The sequence below is a fragment of the Sminthopsis crassicaudata genome, chromosome 3 (genome assembly GCF_048593235.1).
Source record: "Sminthopsis crassicaudata isolate SCR6 chromosome 3, ASM4859323v1, whole genome shotgun sequence".
Classification (NCBI taxonomy): domain Eukaryota; kingdom Metazoa; phylum Chordata; class Mammalia; order Dasyuromorphia; family Dasyuridae; genus Sminthopsis; species Sminthopsis crassicaudata.
Window position 1 is genome coordinate 32,480,126 of NC_133619.1, and position 23,303 is coordinate 32,503,428.

The 23,303-nt window shown below is 36.9% G+C and overlaps 1 protein-coding gene across 5 annotated transcripts in view; it reads left to right on the forward strand.

The window, feature by feature from the left end:
- The window catches only part of NAALADL2 (N-acetylated alpha-linked acidic dipeptidase like 2), a 1,407,963-nt gene that overhangs the window by 448,207 nt on the left and 936,453 nt on the right, over nt 1-23,303 (forward strand). The window contains exon 1 of one of the 5 annotated variants that reach the window (XM_074298219.1): nt 15,187-15,399. The exons of 3 other annotated variants lie outside the window; for them this stretch is intronic. In XM_074298219.1, coding sequence (XP_074154320.1) covers nt 15,357-15,399 — 43 coding nt within the window. In that variant the 5' untranslated portion in view covers nt 15,187-15,356. Of the gene's footprint in view, nt 1-15,186; nt 15,400-23,303 lie in introns of those variants that run through there. One more of the 5 variants, XM_074298222.1, reaches the window with a different exon arrangement.

Sequence of the window (23,303 nt, forward strand, 5' to 3'; positions counted from 1 at the left end):
TAGAACCAACTATTTCATTTTCCAGATGAGGAAACTGAGGCAAATAGGACTAAGGATTGCCCAGGGTTACATAAATACTATATGTCTGAGATTGTGACATGTGAGAGATGAATGGCTTGGAATTTGAGGAAGCTGATGAACTGAAAGGCCAAAGTGTGAGGTCACACAATGGTTGCCATCCCTTTGATGTCAGAAGTTGGATGGGAGACAGAATAAAGTTGTTGACAAAAGTAGAAGGATTTCTTTGAGGTTGAGAGGTGATCAAGAAAAGGATCCATCCCCTTTAATTTATATTAAATTGAGACAATTATAGCTTCATTATGTATTTGCACAACAATTATTATGCACAAAAATTATGAAAGTGAGAATTATTTGGAAATGATAGTGGGGAAGTAGAAGGGTGCTGGATCTTCTTCCTAGACATCAGCCAGGGCATGTAAGAGACACAAAGAAAATGTTGTTTTGTTTTGTTTTAATCTGGAGTTTGTTTTTAATTTGGTTTTAGTCCTTTCTTCTCTAGAGGGAACTTCTGAAGTTTAGGTGATTTCATAGTACGCCAATTTGCATATAAATACCTCTTGTAAAATTGTCTCACACTCAGCATTGGAGAAGTTTGGAGGGGATGTGGTGCCTTTGGGAAAACCCAAGTATTGGGGCTGGGAGTGAAAAAGAAGTATAAGAGAAATAGCTTGAGGATGAAGTGAGAGTCTGTAAACTACATAATGAGATTTGCAAAGGGCATAGTGGAGAGGAAGAGGAAGATATATACTATCAAGGGAAAGGCTTGAGGTAAATGAGGATGAGGGAAAGATAGCTGGTAAAAAATATTTTCATCTAGGTGGGTGAAAATCACTGAGTGACAGGGATAAGGGGAGCTTTAATTTGGAGTCGTAGAGCCAAAGGGCACGGAACTCCATCAAAAATTGTCCTCTGTAGTTCTTAGATACCTCATGATTCCCTGGAGTTGACTCAAAGTCTTAAAGACTACGCTAGTGTAAATCAATTTCTCATTTCTGTACCTTAATGTCTGGGCACTTGCCTGGACAGAATTTTTAACCCAATTGAGAACTGGTTCATTTTGCATTTCTCCCTCTCGTAAGTCAAAAATCTTCCTGATTAATTAACATTATTAACTCTTGGTAATATCCTGTTTTCTTAAATTGTGCTAACAAGCAATGTATGTCTTTATAATGTGTCTATAAATAAATAGATAATAAATAACATAAAGATAAATTTATTTGTATTAAATTCTGAGAAAACTACGTGAAAGTGAGACCAACAGAGGGCACAAATAGTCCTAGACTCAAGTGTGAGCCTATAACAAAGTTTACTCAGTCTCTTTAAAGACCCAAGTAAGGACTTCAAGTTGAGAAGTTATGAAAGAGAACTGATGAAAGTGGGAGGAACCTGATAGGGGACACTGTGATAGGTACAATACAAAGATTAGCCAATCAACAGGTAATGTTAAGTACCTCATTGGCTCCTATATATTCAATTATCCTGACTATTCTCAGATTTGTTTGTCTAACTCTAAACTCTCTCCTGCTTTTCAGTCTTAATTTCCAATGATCAATCAGATATTTTCTTAATTCTTTTTTTAATTTCTTTAATTAATTAAATTAATTCTTAAAATCATCATGTCCAAAAGTGAGACATCAAATTTTTCTTGTTCGAACCACTATATATTAAGCACTATGATGAATGCTATTGATATATGTCCAAAGAATGAAGCCTTCTGAATCTGAAGGAGCTAAAATCCTCTTAGTATGAAATCTGATTTGTATAAATAAGAAACACATGAGCCACTTGGGGAGAAACAAGACTAACCACAAATGAAAGGCCTTGAGTACCAGACAGAGGAGTTTATATTTGACATGGAGGTATGACCAGTTTTTGAACAGAGAATCAACACAATGGATTTGGTGTGTAAAGGATTACTTGAGCAGTGGCATCTTTGTGCCTATTTTTATACATCATTGTCTTTGAAATTATTCCCTTGGTGAAAATGCTCCATGGATCAGGTAACATGGGGCCCCCTTAATTCTAGAGGATCATTCTGGATTTGGAACTTTTAGTTGTTCTTGTTCATAAATTTGGCCCTCCCACATTATATTTAAAAATCCTTCCTGAATCACTGTGTTGTTTCCCAATCTTTTCCCCCTCTCCTACCCGGCACCCCCACTTTTTGTAATTCTTATCCCCCTAGGAAAGAGTGCTGCTATTCACTGTGACAGAATGGCCTATTTTAAGGACCAGCTGTTTGGGTAGAAGGTTGACGGCTTTAATCCTCCATTCTCTTTTTGGTGACAATGCTGGCTGGCAGGCAGTCAGCAGGGAAGTTGAAGAAGAGATTTTCCAAAGAAAACATTCATCCTGGAAAGTAGCAGCCATTATGAAGGTGAACAAAGCAAGTTCTGCTAGAGCGGTTTTCCACGAAAGCGTGTTATGCTGCTTTGATTCCCTTTGCAAATGAAAGGAACCCATCCCCTCCCAACAAAAAGCCAAAGAAAAAAAAGTTGCTTTTTCTCCCTTCCCTGCACTGAGGGCTACTATTGGTAGCCCTGAAATTATTGATGACAGGCTGCCTTTTTGGGACTTCATAAATCCAGGGCAGTGGCACTCAGTGTAATTTAATTTTAATAAGTGATCTTTGAGATTATTGTATTCATTCTTGGCATTCTTGCCACTTAACACTTCAGGATATTCATGGAAAGGAAAAGGAAGTCCCAGAAAACAGTAAGAGACAGTCCCCTTTTCTCTGTTTTGCTTCCTCATATATATAGCTGCCAGTATGGCTGCCACAATGTGGATCTCAGGCCCACTTAATAACCATTAGATATTAAATACAATTTGTATTTGAAGATAAATCTATTCTGGCATTACTCCTTGCATCCTTTTATTCACTTAAACTTAAACTTTGAGGAAGGCAGCTGAGGAGAGGAAGCCCATTGCCCATCATCACTATCACTCTAGGTTATAATGATGATGGTAGTGGTGGTAGTAATAATATTAATAGTAGTGATACCAGAAGCAGCAGCAGTATTAATAGTGGTATCAGTAGTAGTAGTAGTAGTGGTGGTGGTGATGATGATAGTAATAATAGTAGAATTAGCAGCAGCAGCAGTATTAGTAGTACCAGTAGTAGTAGTAGTAATAGCAGTAGTAACAGCAGCAACAGTAGTATTAGTAGTAATAGTTGTAGTGGTAGCTATACTAACAGCAGAGCAGCAATAGTAACAGTAGTAATAGTAGTGGTAGTAACAGTAGTAGTAGTAGTAGTAGTAGTAGTAGTAGTAATGGTAGTAATAGTAGTAATGCTAGTAGCAGCAGCAGTAGTAATAATAGTACCAGTAGTAATAGTAGTAGTAGTACTAGTAGCAGTATCAATAGTGGTAGTAATAGTTGTAATACCAGCAGCAACAACAGCAGTAGTAATAATAGTACCAGTAGTAATAGTAGTAGTAGTACTAGTAATAGTATTAATAGTGGTAGTGGTAGTAATAGCTGTAGTACCAGCAGCAACAGCAGTAGTAATAATAGTACCAATAGTACTAGTAGCAGTACTAATAGTGGTAGTAGTAGTAATAATAGTAGTAGTAGCAGCAGCAGTAGTAATAGTAGTAGTAGTACTAGTGGCAGTAGTGGTAGTGATAGTAATAGTAGTAGTAGCAACAGTGATAGTAGTAGTAGTAGTGGTAGTGGTAGTAATAGTAGTAGTACCAGCAGCACTAGCAATAGTAGTAATATGAATTTTTATGATACTTTAAGGTTTGCAAAGCAGGAAAGAAGGGAATATTTATTAAGAACTTACTATGTGCCAAACATTGGGGATAAATGTTCAAAGAAAACATCTGTTGCCTTTAAGGAATTTACCTTCTAAAGGGAAAAAAAAAAGTCCTCGAATGATGATGTTGAAAAGGTTGAGGGAAGGGGGATCGCACACAAAGACATGGTGTAGGAATAGCCAGAAAGTGGTGGGGAGATTCAGGGCAGAGTTGAATAAAACTTGCTTCTCTGAAGACAGAATCCAAGGTGGGAGGGCAAAAATGAGAGTGAAGGCTGAAATTTAAGCAACTTAGTAAAAAGGAAGATCGTGGATCTCATTTTATGGACTATGAGGCAGAGGTACACAATGCATAGAGTACTGGGTCTTGAATCAGGACCTCAGCCACTAACTGTGTGATCCTTTGATAAGTCATTTTGCTAAATGAAGTCACTTTATCCTGTTTGCCTCAGTTCCTTCATCTGTAAAATGACTTGGAAAAAGAAATGGCAAACCACTCCAGAATCTTTGCCAAGAAAACTGCAGCTGAATTTAACTGAAAGTGATTAAACAACAACAACAAATGATTTCTATGTCATTAATTTCCTTTGAAATGGATTTTTGATGCCCAAGACAGGTTGTCACCATTAACCAGATTATTGGTAAGAAGTATCTACCTTTGTAGATTGTAGAAGGAAACTACCTTTATTGTCGAAAAGAATTCTCTTGGATTCTAAAATCAATTCAGTCACCCCACCATCAACTTCTGACTCATAGTGGGTAAAGCAGAAATTGTCAAAGTGAAAATTAGCTTCAGTTTGTAACATAAGTCAAGATTTTATGCACTCCTTATATATGATGTCACTGTGTTCTTGGATTGACACTTGGGATTTAGTGGATGTTACACAACTTTGTCCTCATCCAGAAAAGAGGGATTCCTAACCAACATGTAGTATTCCTCCTGCCTGATTTTGCCTCAGCATCACAATTGGTCTGTTATTTTTAAATGAGTCACAAGTGAGCTTAATAGTGTGAACTAACCCCCATGTTGTCGAAATATAATTGGGCAACAAGGACTTTGTATAGTTTGTATAAGTTATAAATATCTTATAGACCTTTATATTTATAAAACCATAGTAGGAAGAACATTTAAATGACCATCTTTTCCTTCAAAAATTTGACTTAACTAGTTATTTCCTCATTTATTGAATGAGTCTGGGATACAGATTTTGGGATACAGATATATTTTCTACTCCTCGTCTTTATTAATATCACCAAACCATTTGTGTGCATTTGACAGAGAAAGATAGAGAAGATAAAATTCAGTAGCTTCCTTAGCTAAATGTAGTGTGAGGTCCTGAGTAGGTTTTAATAAAATGTAAAATTAAGCAAAAAACTACATTTTACTACTAGACCAGAATTCATTCATTCATTCATTCATTCATTCACTCATTCATTCAGAAAGCATTTAAGTTTCTACCAAGTACAAAACATTATAGTTCCAAATATGTATTTGTATTTATTTGTATATACCTACATATACATATATATGTACATATATACATATATATGTGTGTGTTTACATATATATATATATGGTTCTGTATTTTAAGCTTCATAGGTAAGAATAAAAGATTTAAATCATAATAAATTCTTCATAAAGGGTATATCAAAAATAAGAGTTTTCCAAAAGATATCTTAGCACAATGCCTACATCAACCTTTTTCTCCCAGAGTTTAGTCTAAGAAATACAAAAGTTTGTTTTTATCCTTGCCTTTATTCCTTCTAAGTATGCAGACATGTATAATTACGGGGGGTGTAAGCACATAGTGGATTTATAAGCCATCTCTGGACTGGGCTATTTTTTCCAGAACTGGAAATCGATATGAATCAGTATGAGTTGTTTATCTGTCAGAGCAGGGGACATTCTGAGTTCAGAATGCCAATACCATAAGGAACTCCTGATGTGCAATTGCCGCAAGAACTTCAGATACCCCACTTTATAGAATGCTCAGTTTTATCTGATTCCCAGGCCAGTTAGACCACTTCTGTCCAACTCAGAGCTCAAGAAAAGGAGCTCAAGTAAATCAAGGTGAATATTTAAGTCATTCATCATTCCATTTTCACACCTGGAACATAGTAGGTGCTTAATACATTTATTTTTTAACTTACTTATTTTACTTGACATTTCATCTCTTGCCATTGTACAATGTTTATTGAATTGAATTTTATATTTTGCCATTGCTTAAATATTAATTGAATTTATAGATCATGTCCAAAATGTATATACATACACAAAACATTCATAGGTAGACATATATACATATCTAAATGTTCATAACTACATATATATGTATATATATGTGTATATATGTATATATATAGGGTTCTGAATTTTAAGCAGCATAGATAAGAATATAGGATTTAAATAATAAATTCTTCATAAAGGGTATGTCAAAAATAATAAAATGCATTTGTAGACATAAGTGAATGTATGATATGCATGTCTATAATGGATTGTACATATATGTCTATGTATATATCTGCAGCATATAAATTTTGTATGTATACATGGACGCATTTATATATGGGTATATGCATATGTGCAGTGTGTGTTTGTCTCTGTGTGTGTATTTGTCAGAGTATGCCCTAGTATGTATAAACAGACATGTGGTGTAATGGGTACAGAATTACGCTAAAATTCAAGAAGACCAATGGTCTAGTTTAGTCTAATGGGGTGACCCTGTGTAAACAATTTAAACTCTCAGTATTCTAGGCAACTTTGAGATTATAAATTCCAGAAAAATTTTCTTATCTTGTTTATCAGTGGGAGTTTCCTCCAGAATGTTGAGGACCAAAAAAATTATGTATCTCTTTGTTTATTGTACATATATACATATATATATATATATATATATATATATATATATATATATATACATGAATTCCTATATTTTGGTTAATTGATGAATGAAATCCAAGTCCATCTTTTCTACATCAAAAAGGAAGAGATCTATCGATTCCCTAATGGTTAGAAAAATAATATAAATAATATTATTTAAACATATAAAATAATATAGATAACATCATAGAGCAATAAATGTTTGATGGCAAAATGTAATGTCTTTTTTTTAAAATTTGATATATTTCTTTTCTGTATCTGTCTTGTGTATCTAGCATTCTCACATATTTCTCCCTTCCTTATTCTTTTTACTCCATACAAACTAGCCTTCTCATATCTTTTACATGACAACCCATCTCTTGCCATTGTACAAGTTGTTTTCTATGCCTGGAATGCTCTTTCTCCTTATTGCTGCCTCTTCAAATCCTTAGCTTTCTCTAAATTGCAGCTAAAAAAAAGTCTTCAATCTGAGGCTTTCTGGATTACCTCAACTTTGAATATCTCTCTGTCAAAAATTACCTTGTACCCATCTGTTTGCACAAACTCATAAATGTATACCTTTCTCTACAGAATATAAATTCCTTGAAAGCAGTATTATTTTATATTTGTCTTTATATTACCAGCTCCTAGAACATAGTAGGTGCCTTTTAGGTATAGTAAGTTTGCTTATGAATTGACTGCTTTTTACTCCTTGAATCTACTTTTTCTTTTTAATTTGGAAAACCATATAGGATAGGTTAAAAAAGAGTAAGAAAATTTCTTGTTTTTTTTTTTCTTATAATTATTTTATTTTTTTTAAAAAAGGCAGAAGGAAGGAATTATTTCACTATAATTGCAAAAATAATGTAATTCAATTCAATTCAACAAATATCAAGGTCCTACCATGTGCAAAACATTAATAATGACCTCTTGGTTTATTTCTCTCTTAATTTTTATCTTTCTTACCTTGTACCATTTTCTTCCCACCCCCATAATTTCTTATTAAGTGATGGGCTGGAAAATACAATGAGAATTTCATCCCTTACCCAGTGGCTTCCCAGAATTACCAGCCCTGCCCAGTTCCAGGGACTGAGTAAATCCTTTGATTAGCATTGGCAGCTGAGTATGGGAATTGGCCCCAGGGATCCCAATCCCTCCCTCCCTTTCATACTCTTTGGAAGTGGTTGCCAAATTGGATCCAGCCAAACACGGTTGACCCTTGGTCTAAATAATGGATTGGGGGATTAAGGGCCTGGGCGTTCCAATCTTTTGCTCTCCTACTGATTTTTGCGACTTTGATCAGTACACTTGGTCTCTGGGTACTCCAGTTTTCACAAAGAAAATCTATATTATGCTAAGTGAGAAATAGCTATTAGAGTTTCCTCTAAAATAGGGGTTTGCATAAACTCTCCAATACTCCATTGGATGCAGGGTGCAGGCCAACATGCCTGCCCATGCTTTGGGACTTTCATCCATATCTTGATATACATTTGCCTTATGGAATCTGGGCTGTGTCCTTTCCCGAAACTCTTATTAAATTTTTTATTGAGAAAAGCATACAGATTTTCCCAACAGAAAATAAACCAATCAAGAACCCCTTGCGAGACTTGCTATGTGCTTAATACTTTAATGTATATGCAAAGACATGCCATTTTCTTCACAGATATTCACATTTTGTATAGAAACCCCTAATTCTGGGAAGGATAAATCCTACCTTTCTACATCCCCATTGCTATTCTGATATTTGTTGTTGCTATTTAGACTGTTGATTTCAATAGAATAATAATGTTAATACTCATTACTATTAATAATAATAGCTAGCATTCATATAAGTTTTGTAAAGTACTTTAAAAACATTCCATCTGATCCTCTCAACAGCACTGAGAGGAAGATGCTATTATTACCCAGATTTTACATTTGATGAAACTGAGCCTGATTAAATGACATTTAGCTAGAAGGGTCCAAATCAGGCCCAGTGCTGTATCCATTGTGCCATTTACCTGGTTTTCCAGTGTGAAAATTCCCTCTAACAAGGAAGATTGGACCTTATCTGAAACTTAGCTTTAGAGTTGACTATGATATTACAAGATGAATCCATTTGACCAATCACAGAGGCCGTACATGTCAAGAGATTTAAGTCCGAATATTCTTCATTCCCTTGTCTTCTGGGCAGGGTCTCTGAGGCCCCTATGAGCTCGAGGCCTAGGCCACACTGCCTCTCAGCAATAAAAGATGGGTTTATATAGAGCCTTGTGGTTTGCAGAGCCCTTTATATACATTATCTCATTGAGTCTTCCTGTACCTCTTATCTACAAATAAGGAAACTGAGGTTCAAAAGTGTTAGGCCATTTGCTTAGCAAATACCAGAGCTAGTATTTGAATCCAGACCCTTCTGATGTCAAATACAAGAATCTTTATTATTTTGTCATGTTCTTCTATTCAATAATTATTGGTGTTTACATAATAATAACAAAAATAACTCACATTTTATTAGGGTTGATTTGTAAAAGACTCATTTGTGGGGTAGCTACTGGATAGAGCATTGGAGTCAAGTGGACCGTCTGGGCTCAGATACTTCACAATTATTAACTGGACAAGTCAACCCTCTCCCCCCAAAAAAGAGACTCATTTGAGTTAACAACATACTTCGACTAAACTAAAACCTTTTACCACAATATATCATTCCATTTATATCTTGTTCTCTAAACTAAGACATAGTGAGACAGGGACATTTTCACATTTTTCCTTTTTCTGCTTCTTTTCTTCTGGACTTAATGGATTTTCTGGGAGCTAAAGATGACAAATAGTATTGGGGGTAACAATAGATAAATTTATCTATTGATTTCTATAGTGCTAAATTTAAAAAGAGATCTAGTAAATTTTTTTTCTTTTTTTGCAATTGTTATTCATATTTTATGAATGAATTACTTAATTCCTTAAGTCTTTAATCATATATCTTCAGCATCTCCTTATCTATTGGGTCTTCCTTTCCATCTTCAAATAAGGCAAAGTGTACCCACACCTAAAAAAAATAAAAACAAACAAAAAAATCAAATCACTAAGAAAGTGATTAAGAAATCTAAGAAAGTAGGAGAAGAACTCCTACCCCTTAGGCACCTCCTCAAAACTTTGCAATTTGGTTTCCAGACTCATCACTTAACTGAAACTAATCTCTCCAAAGTTATTAGTGATATTTTATAGTCGATCCAATGATATTTTCTCAGTTGTTTTTGTGATATTGCTCTCTTCTAATTCACCTCTTGCCTCTCTGATTATTCCTGTCCTTCTCTTCTCTTCCTGCACACTTTTGGCGACCCCCTTCAGCTCTCATGGATTTATCAATCACCTCCATGCCAAAAATGCTGCTCAGATTTTTATATCAGCTCTACTATGGCCCCTTGCTTCAATCCTGCATCACCATTTGCCTAATGGACATTACAAGGTAGATGTCCTAGTGACATCTTAAAATCAACATGGCTAAAGCTGAACTCATTACTTTCCCTTTAAACCTTCCCCTCTTCTGAATGTCTCTATTTCTATCAAGAATAGCACCATCCTTCAAGCATCTCAGGTTCTCAATCTCACCATTATCCTGGACTCTACCCTCTCTCTCACTTCATATATCGACCATCGCCATTTCTACCTTTACAACATCCCTTGAAGTTGACTCTTTTCTCTGTATTCACCAAGGGGCCACTTTATCACAATTCTCCCCCTCTTCTCTGTATTATTGCAGCACACTTCGAATTTGTCTCCTTAGGTTAACACTCTTTACCCCAGTCCATCCTATACATCCTTGCCAAGCAAGGATCTAACAATGTTACTTTTCTATTCAACTCATTCAGTGGCTTCCTATTATGGCCAGTATAAAATGGGAACTTTTCTGTTTAAATGTTAAAGCCATCCTCAATTTGATCTCAACTTATCTTTCCACCTTCACTTTCCACATCACTTGCCCTCTTGTATGCAGTAAACTGGCTTCCTCTCTGCTCCTCACAAGACACTCTTCCTTTATCCAGGCCTTGGCAGTGGCCATCCTGCCTATTTCTAAATCATGGCATTCATGAACTGTAAGGGTGCAGTTCAAGGATCATCTTCTGCATGGAGTTTTCAAAATCTCCTAATTGCTCGTGTCTCCCATCCCAAATTAAGATGCATCTAACTAATTTGTGTAGTAAGACTTTGTGTCCCAAATGTCTCAGTGCTCTTTGAAACTTTTGTAGTTTGAAACAGCATGGAGACATCAGAGAAATCTTGAATGTTTGTGTTTAATTATATATCCATGCCCCACATGCATATAGATCCACAGGTGACAAACATATTTATATATGCACATGCATATTAACAAAGAATGAACTCATGTGTAGACATAAGTATGCATATATCTTTGCAGATATCTGTATGTATATAGTATATACACACATATTTGTGTATACATATGAATATGTATACATTAAATATATATATAATTAATATACAGACACTTGTATATTATTTATTAATTATTATTATTAGTATATTTAATTATTTTTAAATATAAATTAATATAATATGCAATACAAGTATATATGCACAATATATACAAATATATATATATATATATATAAGTGTGTATATATACAAATATGTGTGCATGTAGATATATACAATGGTCTCCCCCATTCAAATGTTTCATTCTTTGTCCTCTTATCCCCACAATCTGACACAGGACCTAGCCCATGGTAAGCATTTAATAAGTACTTGTTGACTCACTGACCTTGTATCTCTCCCCTTTCCAGTGGAAAACAGCAGCTAATCCATTCCCTCCATCAGTGAGCCATTCTCTCTCTCCAGCACCATTCTTTCCAATGACCTTTACACATATTTCTATAAACTCCTGGGATCTTCCTAGATCATCCTGGAAATTCCATTGATCATTATCATAGACCACATTCCTCTAGGATCAAATAAAAGTCTTTATGCCTGGTCTTTAAAGCCTTTTACAATCCGGCTTCATTTCACCTTTTTAGTTATGTCGCTTTGCTCTACATTTGCTCAACCTTATTGGTTTAAAAACTGTTATTCAAAAGTGGAATATCATCTCCCACCTCTAAGCCTTCAGAAGTGCTATGTCCACCATGCTTGTAATGCACTTCTTTCCTCACTTTCACTTCTTTGATTTTTATTTATAGCCTCTTTTAAAGTTCAGTACATTTTATCTTCAACAAGAAAACTTTTTCTAATCTCCTTAGGTTGTTGATTTTTTTCAAGTTACATTATATTTACTGATTTGTTTACAGGCTTTATTCTCCAGTAGACTATAAACTCATTGAAAGCTCGATCCTTTTATCTTTTTACACACTTTATTAATTTAATTTTATATTTTATTTATTTTTATCATTTTAAAATTAAATTTCAATTTGATTTATTATTAAGTTTGTTTAATTTATTAAATTAGTTTGTTATTTGTTATTTATTAAATTAAAATTGTAATTTAATATATTTATTGTTTATTATCTTTATATTCTCCAGGACCTAGAACTGTGCTATGTACATAGTAGATGCTTATTAAATTGACTTGAATATTGTTCAAACCTTTTAGATTTTCTTTCTCTAACTTAAAACATGTAGATATAGCCAATTTATTTCTGATTTTTTTTTACACATGGAATCTTTGTATTGCTAGTGTTCTGCTTGGTTACTTTTATTCGTGCATTTATTATTCATGCATTTAGGGTGTGTGTGTTGGGGGGGGTTCCTGGAGGGGAAAGGAAAGAATCGTCTCCCTTTGGAAAGTTTCCATTTCTTACTCAATTCTGTGGTCTAAGAGGAGTTAGAATGGACCTAGATGACTTTTTGGAGGTGTCTGAGACCAATTCAGCTAGTCTGTGTTTAGGATTCTGCCTGAATGAATTGAAGATATATTTTGGGGCTTCCCCCCTTGCCTTTTTAGGTAGGTCTGAAAATGAAGGTTACTGTGTGCTCTACAGATGTAAACATCTCAGTTCCTGAATCATCCTGGTAAAATGTATACAGTGTAGAGTGTGTACATTACAGGCTTCCTAAGTCTTAGGGGAAGAATGCAATCTGGAATTTTCATCTCAGAACCTTAAGCCTGGGAGGGATGTCTGGCTGAGGTCACCTCCCTCCTTGGTTTTTATGAAAGGACCCCTGGGACCCAGAGAAACAAATCCTGGATTGCAATCCTACATTTATAGTCAGACTTCTGGAGGCTTGATTTCATTTTTTGAGGGAGAGTTTTAGGTCTATATAGATAAAATTTATAGCTATTTACACACCTGATAAATAATTAGCTGACAGCTTAGTATACTATAATGCAATGTGTAGTTTTTAACTAGACTCTAGTTTCTAACTATTCTCTAGAATCCCAGAATTTGTCTTGTGATTGATTTAAAAAAAGAAGCAACCTTCATTTTTACTTGTTTTAGTATGGCCTGGGTGAGCCAGATCAGGTGTAGGGAAATTATGGAATAGAGAAGAGCAACTATGATTTTGTCCTTGATTTTGGGGGGTGTGTTAAACCACACTTCTATTAAGGCCTAGGTATGACAAGGTCACTCGCTTCCTCAAAATTTCACTGCTGCCTATTTCCTCTAAGATCAATTATAAACTTCAGAAGTGACATTTATACTATCTGACTTTTCCCTATTTTTACAGTCTTATTCCCTATTATTACAGCCTTATTATTTCCTGATTCATTCTCCTGTTCTAGACAAAGTAGCCTCCTCTCTATTCCCTGAAGTTTATCTTCCACCTCTCCCTTCTGTTTATCAGCATGAAGTTTCCTCTACATAGTTTCTCTCCATTTCTCGGAATACAATACTTTCACAAAGCTCAAATGGAGCATCTCTATAAAAATCTTCCCTTTGACCTTTTTATAACAACAATTCTAATTTGCATATATATATATATATATGCACACACATATATATACATTTAATATACATATCTATGAAAATATATATATGTTTATATAATATACATATACATATATGTATATATGTATATGCGTATATATATATACATCACACATATATGTATATATGCATAAGCGTATATATGCATTACATGTATATGTGTATAAATATATACATATACGTATATACATACACACATATACATATATGTATATATACATACATATATATACATATATATATATGTATATTCCTCCTCTCTGAAGTCTTTCCTCAGCCATCCATCTGCTAGTGCCTTCCTTCTCAATATCACCTTATATTACACTAATCTGTATGCATGTTTTTAAAGGCAATGAGCCAGTCTGTAAAGCATACTGCCTCCAGATCAAAGGACCTGAGTTCAAATACTTCTCCTGATGCTTTCTAGCTCTATGACTTTAGGGAAGTCATTTAATACCAAAGGCCTAAGTTTCCTTATTTATAAAACTTATATAATATGTATCAGTGGTCCTCAAACTTTTTAAATAGGGGCCAGTTCACTGTCCCTCAGACTGTGGGAGGGCCGGACTATAGTAAAAACAAAAGCTCACACTCTGTCTCTGCCTCTCAGCCTATTTGCCACAACCTGGTGGGCTGCATAAACGTCCTCAGTGGGCCACATCTGGCCCATGGGCCGTAGTTTGTAAACCCCTGGTATATATGTATATAATATACACATGCATATATATACATATAACATATATACAATATACATATAATATACATAAATACATATATGCACATACATGTAAATATGTGTGTATGTATATATATATATATATATATATGTGTGTGTGTGTGTGTGTGTGTGTGTATATAAGACTTGTTTTAACTAGACTCTAGTTTCTAACTATTCTCTAGAATCCCAGAATTTGTCTTGTGATTGATTTAAAAAAAGAAGCAACCTTCATTTTCACTTGTTTGAGTATGGCCTGGGTGAGCCAGATCAAATGTAGGGAAATTATGGAACAGAGAAGAGCAACTATGATTTTGTCCTTGATTTTGGGGGGGGTGTTAAACCACACTTCTATTAAGGCCTGGGTATGACAAGGTCACTCGCTTCCTCAAAATTTCACTGCTGCCTGTTTCCTCTTGAGGTCCCTTTCAGGTGTCCAGTATGACTCTCTCACCACCCCATCCCACTAGAATATAAACTCATTAAAGGCAAAGACCTTTTGTTTTGTTTTGTTTAGCCCCCTCTTTGTCAACTTTTTTTTGCGCATAAAAGATGCTGGATAAGGCTTGTGGAATGAATGAATGAACAGCCACTACCTTCATACTGCCTCCCATCTTTCTCCACTCAGCAGAGGAATACCTGAAAACGGACACGGCCATGCTGCGTTGAAAGTTTGGTTTTGTTTTTCCTGGGAGAGAGGCAGATGAAGGATGTCTTGTAAAGCCTCCTGTTATCTATTGCCAAGTACCTCTCGGGAGCAAAGTGCAAATACTCTTCCCCCTGTCCAGGGAAAGTCAGCGATCAAAAAATGAATATTGAACCTGAAACAAAGCCTTGTTGTGCGGGGCTCCCACGTTCACAGGAGAGCATTGGATCAAAGCATGTGAGCTCACTCACTTCATCCAGAAACAGGTCAGGCCAGCCCAGGTAATTCAGGAAGCAGCCCCATAATTATTCACAGCAGAGAGCAGGTAGTGTCCGATTACACTACTCCAGTTGAAAGTCAGAAGGTCAAAGCTTACACCATAACCGGCGCAGCTGGAAAGAGGCCGGGGCCCCCACTTAAAGAGAAATAGCAAAATGGGAGAGAACGAAGCCGGTTTACCTAACACCTCGCTCCAAGGTAAGTGTGTGGCTGCGAGCTTTGAAGTGCTGCGGAGCAGGAACTTTAGCCGGGCCGCTTACGGCGTGTGGGCAACCCTGCCCGGGGAGGTGGGGAAAGTGGGGACGGCTCCAGCGGCGGCGCGCACCTGTCAGCAGCGCCAGCCTGGCCAACCCTCCGCAATGCCATGTGCCCCGGGAAGAGAGGCCGCCTTTATTTCCAACGCCCGTGGGATTCTGGAGCACTTTTGACATTCCCCTTAGAACGCTGCGAGCGTCTGGCGCGCCATCCACGTGGGGCTCACTGCCACCTCTGACAAAAAAGCCCTCTTCATCCTGCGTAATACCAAGCTACCTTAGAGTTCATTTATAATCTGCGACTAAATCTGTGTATCACTTTTTTTATTTCTGGAAGATAGAGGATGCCGGGAAATGTGTCCTCATCCGGGACAATAACACAAAGGGAGGGGAAACAGGTGCTTCGCAGGGATGTGGGGGACTGATATAAAATGAATTTCCCTCGCTTTAGCTTTGATGGTTGGATGGTGTGGGTAGAAATAGAGTCAGGCTCATTGGAGCGGAGTGGTGGAAAAGTCGTTTTTGAGGAAGTCGGGGCAGGCGGTTTCATTTCCCGTTGTTCACCCAGATTGATTATTGGGGGAGTGAGAATTCCCAGTCCTTCCTTCCCTCTTCTTCCCCCTCCCCCCTTTTTTAGTATTATTGATACAGCTGCAGACCATTTGAGCCCTTCTAACCTTGCATTGTCTTGTTCATATTCTGTCTGGGTGTTGATTCTATTCTTTGTGAAGGCATCAGGAAAGTCAGAGAACCCATCTAGCGTGTGTGTGTGTGTGTGTGTGTGTGTGTGTGTGTGTGTGAAGCATTTTAACATTTCAATCCTTTCCTTGCACAATAGGGACCCCATAAAACACATTTGGGCTGTTTTTTCTGGTACAATTTTTGATATGTTGTTTTTACCAATTTATCTTCCTTAATTTTTTTTTTTTTTAATGTACATTCCTTCAAAGAGTTTTTATTGAGGAAATTGACTTTGGAGTCACTTTTCTGAAAACAAGGGCCAGACAGAAAATGCCAGGATCTGGGTTTGCAGGATCTTTTGGTTTGCACCTAGACTTATCTTCCCTCCAGGAGATAAAAGGGATGTTTGACTATGAAAAACCCTAGCCTATATTTATTTGCAATACAATGGAAAGGACTCAGGAGTTGGAAGATCTGGGCTCCAGTTTCACCACTGACACTATGCATGTGACTAGTCACTTACAATCCCCGGCTTCAGTTTTCTTCTCTGTAATGTAAGAGGGTTGAACTAGGTGTGGGCTGGATCTTTTCCACTTCTCCCTACTTGGTGCTATGGGTCAATGCACAGGAAGGCAGAAGAGGGAACTGGGAAGGAAAAGCACCTACTATGTTTCAGGCATTGTGCAGTGGCCCTGAATTTAAAAAGGCACAGTTTGAGTGTGTGTGTGTGTGTGTGTGTGTGTGTGTGTGTGTGTGTGTGCATGAGAGACCGACAGAGACAGACACAGAAAGAGAGAGACAGAGATTCTGACAGACAGAAACAGAAAGACAGGACTGGGTGGGGGAAGGGAGAGAGGGACAAACAGGAAGAGAGACATAGAGACAGGCAAATAGACAGAGGGAGACCGACTGAGAGACAAATAGAAGAAAGGGGGAGGGAGGGAGACACAGACTCACACCTGGGCACACTAATACACAGAAAAACAGACACACAGTTTGTAGTCTATTCTAAGTATCTCCATTTGGTGAAAAATCATAGTAAGCGGGGGAATGACCCTCGCCACCAACTCTCAGAAGCTTGTCTTTGTTAGTTTGGGAAGGGATTTTCAGACTTTTAGACTCTCAAGAACATATGTGGACTTTCTTCTGGGAGATCACCTCTGTGCCATGTTCAAGGTTACGCTTGGGGAACTCTGTGCTGATCAGAGCTAGATTTCTGATGCTACCCCCGTCCTGTTTTGTTTGTTCTCAGTCACTATTAGCTTCCCAGAAACCAGGGTCAACATTTCCAGCAAATATGCCTAAATAAAGCCACAAAGCCAAAGATAATTCAGGAGAAAAAAGGCTGCCTCCTCTGGCCTAATGAACAGCCATCATTTTGAAAGAGTCTCTTTACTTCATAAATCTTTTCCCAGCAATCAGAGGAAGCTGGAATGAGATCAGTGCCTGTATTTGAGTTTGCACCCTTACTTTAAGTGAGAAAAAGCTCATTTAATTTTCCATGTGGAATGCATTGTGTGCTGTTCTGTTGCTGATCTTATCTAAGTTGAAAAACATTCGTAAAGTAGTTCCAAACCATCATCTAAGCTAAAGTATATAGAAACTTCGGTGTTCTCTGCTCTTGCAGGGAGATTATTGGGTGAGGGTTGTTAAACAGGTAAAAACCACAACCGACCTCCAGACTGTTGGTTTCAAAGAGACTTTCAGTCAGATGAAAAGAACCTTTTAGGAACTGATCCTTCAAGGAGCAATTAGCATTTATTAAAGTACCTATTATGTTCTCAGTGCATATATATGAATGTCAGAGAACTGGACTGTCAGCCTCCTTGTGCAGTTCCATGCTTCTTGAATGAACATGTTCATTTATTCAGGGTTAGGCACTAAGCTTGGTATTTAGAAGAGAAAGTTAAAATAGACCTTGCCCTCTAGGGTTTGACCTTTTATTTGGGGCCTGAGGAAAAGATAACCAGTTGATATTTCAAGCTCTAGAAGTATTTGTTACCTTTTGCCCAAAGCTCTTTGTAATTTCCTTGTTTTTATTGATGTTACTATTATCCTTCTATTCATACAGGACAAATACTTGGGGGTCACTCTTGATTCTTCCCTCTCCCTCATCCCTCACATCCAGTTAGTGGCCCAGTCTTGTCAATCCCACATCTACTGAATTCTATTCATCCAAACTCTATCTTGCTTCAACACCCTACTTATATCCAATTCATGTGCAGATCAAGACATCACTTTCATGCCTGGTCCTCTTTAAGATTGAAGGACAAATGAGAAAATCAACTGCTACAACTGCTACAGCTATTGCTGCCATTACTGCTGTTACTACTGTTACTGCTGCTGCTACTGTTACTTGTTACTTCTCCTTCTTTTCCTCTCCTTTCTCCTCCCCTTCCTGCTGTAACTATTGCTACTATTAGTGCTGCTGTTGCTGCTGTTGCTGTCACTGCTACTACAACTATTACTGATGAAATCATCTATCACTAGATGGAATTGATAGATAAAAGCCTGAAGTATTGATAAAATTATTCCCCAAGGGAAGCAAGGAAGGACATTGAGATTGTGGATAACTCCACCTTACTGTATCTAATCAGAAGGCCAACTTATGTCAAATCCCCAAAGTTTAATGTCCCCTATAAATCTGTCCATGACCCATGCCATCTTTGCTGAATCCCTTTTGGATTAGCCCATTGCAACCTTCTGCCTTGTGGTTATCTTTCACCTTCTAACTCTTTTGTTTTGTTTTTATTTAAACTTTTTATTTTTAAAATATATGCATGGATAATTTTCAACATTCACCTTTTAAAACCTTGTCTTCCAAAAATTTTCCCTCTCTTCCCTCCCTTCCCCCCTTCCATCACTCCCTTCCCCAAATGGCAAGTAATTCAATGTATGTTAATCATGTGTAATTCTTCTAAACATATTTCCACAATGATCATTCTGCACAAGAACTATCAGCTCAAAAACACAAAAAAAAATGAGAAAGGAAACAAAAAGCAAGCAAACAACCACAAAAATGTGAAAATACTATGTTGTGATCCATGCTCAGTTCCCACAGCCCTTTCTCTCGGTGCTGATGGCTTTCTCCATCACAAGACCATTGGAAATGGCCTGAATCATCTCATTATTGAGAAGAGCTATGTCCATCAAATGATCATTGTATAATCTTGCTGTTGGTCTCCTGGTTATACCCACTTCACTTAATATCAGTTCATGCAAGCTTTCTCTGAAATCATCCTGCTGATCGCTTTTTGTAGAACAATAATATCCCATAACATTCATATGTCATAACTTATTCAACCATTCTCCAACTGATGCCATCCCCCAATTTCCAGCTCCTTGTCACTACAAAAAGAGCTGCTACAAACATTTTTGCACATGTGGGTTATTTTTTATGATCTCTTTGGGATACAGGCTCAGTAGAGACACTGTCAGAGCAAAGGTTTGATAGCCCTTTGGGCAGAGATCCAAAGTGCTCTATGGTTCAATCTAACTCTTTTAGGGTCCTAAATTGCTCTATGGATTTATCCTGCCAGTCAATGGTATACTCACACCCCATGGCTTATTCTTTTAATAGATTCATGCAAAATCTTTTCCCTATCAATTCTATTGCTCTCTCAAATCTATTTCTTATTTGTCACTCCTGGTACCTATTTTACCTCTTCATTTTGTCTATAATCTTTTCTCTTAAATAACCTACTTTTGCCAGAGAAAAGACATTGTGATTTCTTCACATGACTCAACCCCAACATCTGGGGCCAGTTGCTCACTTGATCTCATCATTTGGTGCCTCCATCAATTTCATCATTGGGTGTGCTGAACCTCAAACATATTACGACCACTTTCACTACTGCTATATTTATTGCTGCCGCTACTTCTACTACTATTACTGCTGCTACTACTACTACTACTACTACAACTACTATTGCTGCTGCTGCTGCTGCAGTCTCTTGCTTCCATTATCATCATAACATTTTGAGTGTTCTTCCTGTTTCCAGCCTCTCTCCTCCCCATACCATCCTCCACCCAAAATGATTTTCCATTGCCTTTAAGATAAAATAGAAATTCCTCCATCTGACATTTTCAAAATAATTCTTTACAACCTGACTCCTGTATACTTTCTCAGACTTATTGGACTCTCTTTTATACACCAAATCCCAGCTAAATTAGCCTAATTACAGTTGCCTGTATATTCTATCTTCCATCTTGTGCCTTTGCATAGGTTGGCCCTCTTATTGGAATATGTCCCTTCTTCATTTCAGTATTCCTTTCTTTCGTCAAAGCTCAGTACAAGTAGCATCTGCTGCAAAAGGCCCATCTTGATTCCCCTATTTATTAGACCTCTTTCCCCAAAAATTGCTTTGTATGTGTGTTTGTGTATACATATAAACTATTATGTATGTGTGTATATATAATGTATATATGTATCTACTTGCCTGAAAAAGAAATCCTGTATTAAGACATGGATTGATAACTGGTCTACAACTAATAATCCTAGCCATTTGCCTACAAGTAAGTAGTTAAGTGAGTAGCACATGGTCTCATAATTAGCGTGAGTTTTGCTGATTCTGTGTCCACTCCAGCATAGTTGCTTTTTACTGACATATAGATGATAAAGAATAGATGATTGGGAAATGAATGACTGGGAAACAAAACACATTCAGATAAGGCAATGAAATAGAAAATAATTTTGGCAAATAGGAGTAAAACAATTGTCAAGGATTGGTTGGCAAATAATACCTTTAGCTCATCATTTTTAAGAAGAGGTCGTGGCCAAAAATACTAAAATTACTCATGAGAGTACATTACTACCTGGATAGGTCATAGAAATGATCACAACAACCCAAAAAAAGGAAGTGAGATATGGTTTGGAGAGGTTTTTTCTTTTGTTTGGATAAAGACCTTGCACTTTCTAATTATGCTAATTAAGAGCCGCCATACTTCCTGCTAGTTGTTCTTTCTAATAGATTGCTACATCTCTGAGAGACTGAGTTGGGCACAGACAATGCATCAAATCATGGCCATCTCAGAGCATGTTGTGCCTAAGTGGGCATATTCACAGACTATCACTGGCACCCCATCGCGTGCTTTGAATGATAATAGAGAGGACCCTCTAGAGCCACATGTCTGGCAGATTGCCTCCATTCACCAATTGGACCCCTGACAATAGAGGATTGAAAAGAACATTCATCGCATTTCTCTTCCCTGTAGATTTCAGCCTATCTCTTACACCTGGGGAGCTGATCAAGTGTGCTCTGATCACAGGTCTCCATATGCTCTTGCCAGTTGAGATTTCAGATAGGACCCTGAATCCAGATGAGGATGAAGGACTTACAAGGTTGTCCCGAGGCTAAATGAGCACAGACTTTAATTATCTTTGCAGATGTGCAAACTCTTTATTGATTTTAAATTACATTCCTTTAATGGATGGTGAAAAGTTAACAGGAATATTTTTAGCTTAGGTAGGGGTATAGAACTTGTCTGTTTGAGACTAGAAAGATAAATAAAAAGGAACTTCCAAGAAAAATAAAACAAAACACTACATTTAAGTCAATGGGAATTTCTTAGAATTTTTGCAATTTATGTAAACTAGGGTATTAAAATTGGTATCAAAATATGATACTCTTTCTTTGAAAAGTTTCTTTAGGGGTAGTTAGTTAGTATAGTGGATAGAGCATCAGCCCTGAAGTCAGGAGACCTGAGTTCAAATCTAGCCTCAGACACCTAACACTTTCTGGCTGTGTGACTCTGGGCAAGGCACTTAACCCCAGTTGTCTCAGCAAAAATGACAAGAAAAGAAAAGTTTCTTTAAAAATTCATACAGATTGTACATATCCATAGACAGATAGATTGCTATATGCTTTGCTACATATATGATTTCACCAATGTGAATAGTTCCTCCAGTGATACAGATTGTAACCCATTGCACATTTGTACAACTCTGCTTTGTGCTCTGAGTAGTTAAATGGTTTGCTCCGACTTTCAGAATTAGCATGCATCAGAAGCAGGCTTTCAATTCAGGTCTTGTTAACACTTTTTTTTTTAATTGAAGCTTTTTATTTTCAAAAAATATGCAAGGACAATTTTTCAGCATTGACCCTTAGGAACTTGCTAACTCTGAACACTGATTTTCTATTTACTATTCATAGCTGCTTTTTACCTGAAATATATATGGTGCTTAATTAATAATTGATTAATGAAGAGTAAATGGCCCAAACATTCTGGGGGAATTCCTCTACATCTATGGACTATCTCTCAAACTAGCTAAAAAGTTATAGAATTTTCAACTCAGGTCTGGCCTTTTGGTGCAGTCCTGTAAATCTAGGCTTTCCATAGTCCTGGACCATATGTCTCCTAGTGCTGCCCAAGATCTTATTTTATTTCTGGGTTGTAATATTGTTCCCTGGGCTGATATTGAACTTGAGTTCATTAAAACCCCCAAATATTATAAGAACATCTGCTTAGCCATGCTTTTTTGTTTTTCTCTTATTGTACTTGTGAAGTCCTTTGAAAAGAAAAACATAAATAAAAACTAACAATTTATTTTGTATCTAAGGAGTCATTTGCATCATAGAATATAGATATAGATATTTTCTGTTTATAATTACTGCTACTAATAATTCACATTTATGTAAGATTGTAAGGTTCACAAAGGGCCATCTCATTTCATTTCCAGGTTGTCTATCTCCCCAAGCTCTAGGAGAAGAATTCTTTCATATTTGTTGTCCTTCTGTGATCTTAAGTATTTAACAACTGGCACAAAGGAGGTGCTCAACCAAAGATTTGTTGAATAGAATAATAAGTATCATTCATAAAGTACTTTAGCACAAGCACTTTGCAAGATGCTTCTCATTCAGTATCACATCTGATCCTCATAACCACCCTAGGAATAAAGAACTATTAGTATAGCTAATGTACAGATGAGGAAGTGGAGGCTGAAAGGGTTTGACCACTTGAAGAGAAAAACATGACTGGTAAATTTCAAAGGCAGGTTTTGAACTCAGGTCTTCCTGAGACATTGAAGAAAGAAATCATAGCCCCAAATTGTGGAATGCCAAAGCTACAAAAGACCCCAGGAATTTTCTAGCATAGACCCTTGTAGCAGTCTGGTGAAATTTCTCAGAATAATGTTTGTTGCCTCCATCCATACTTAAAATATATGCT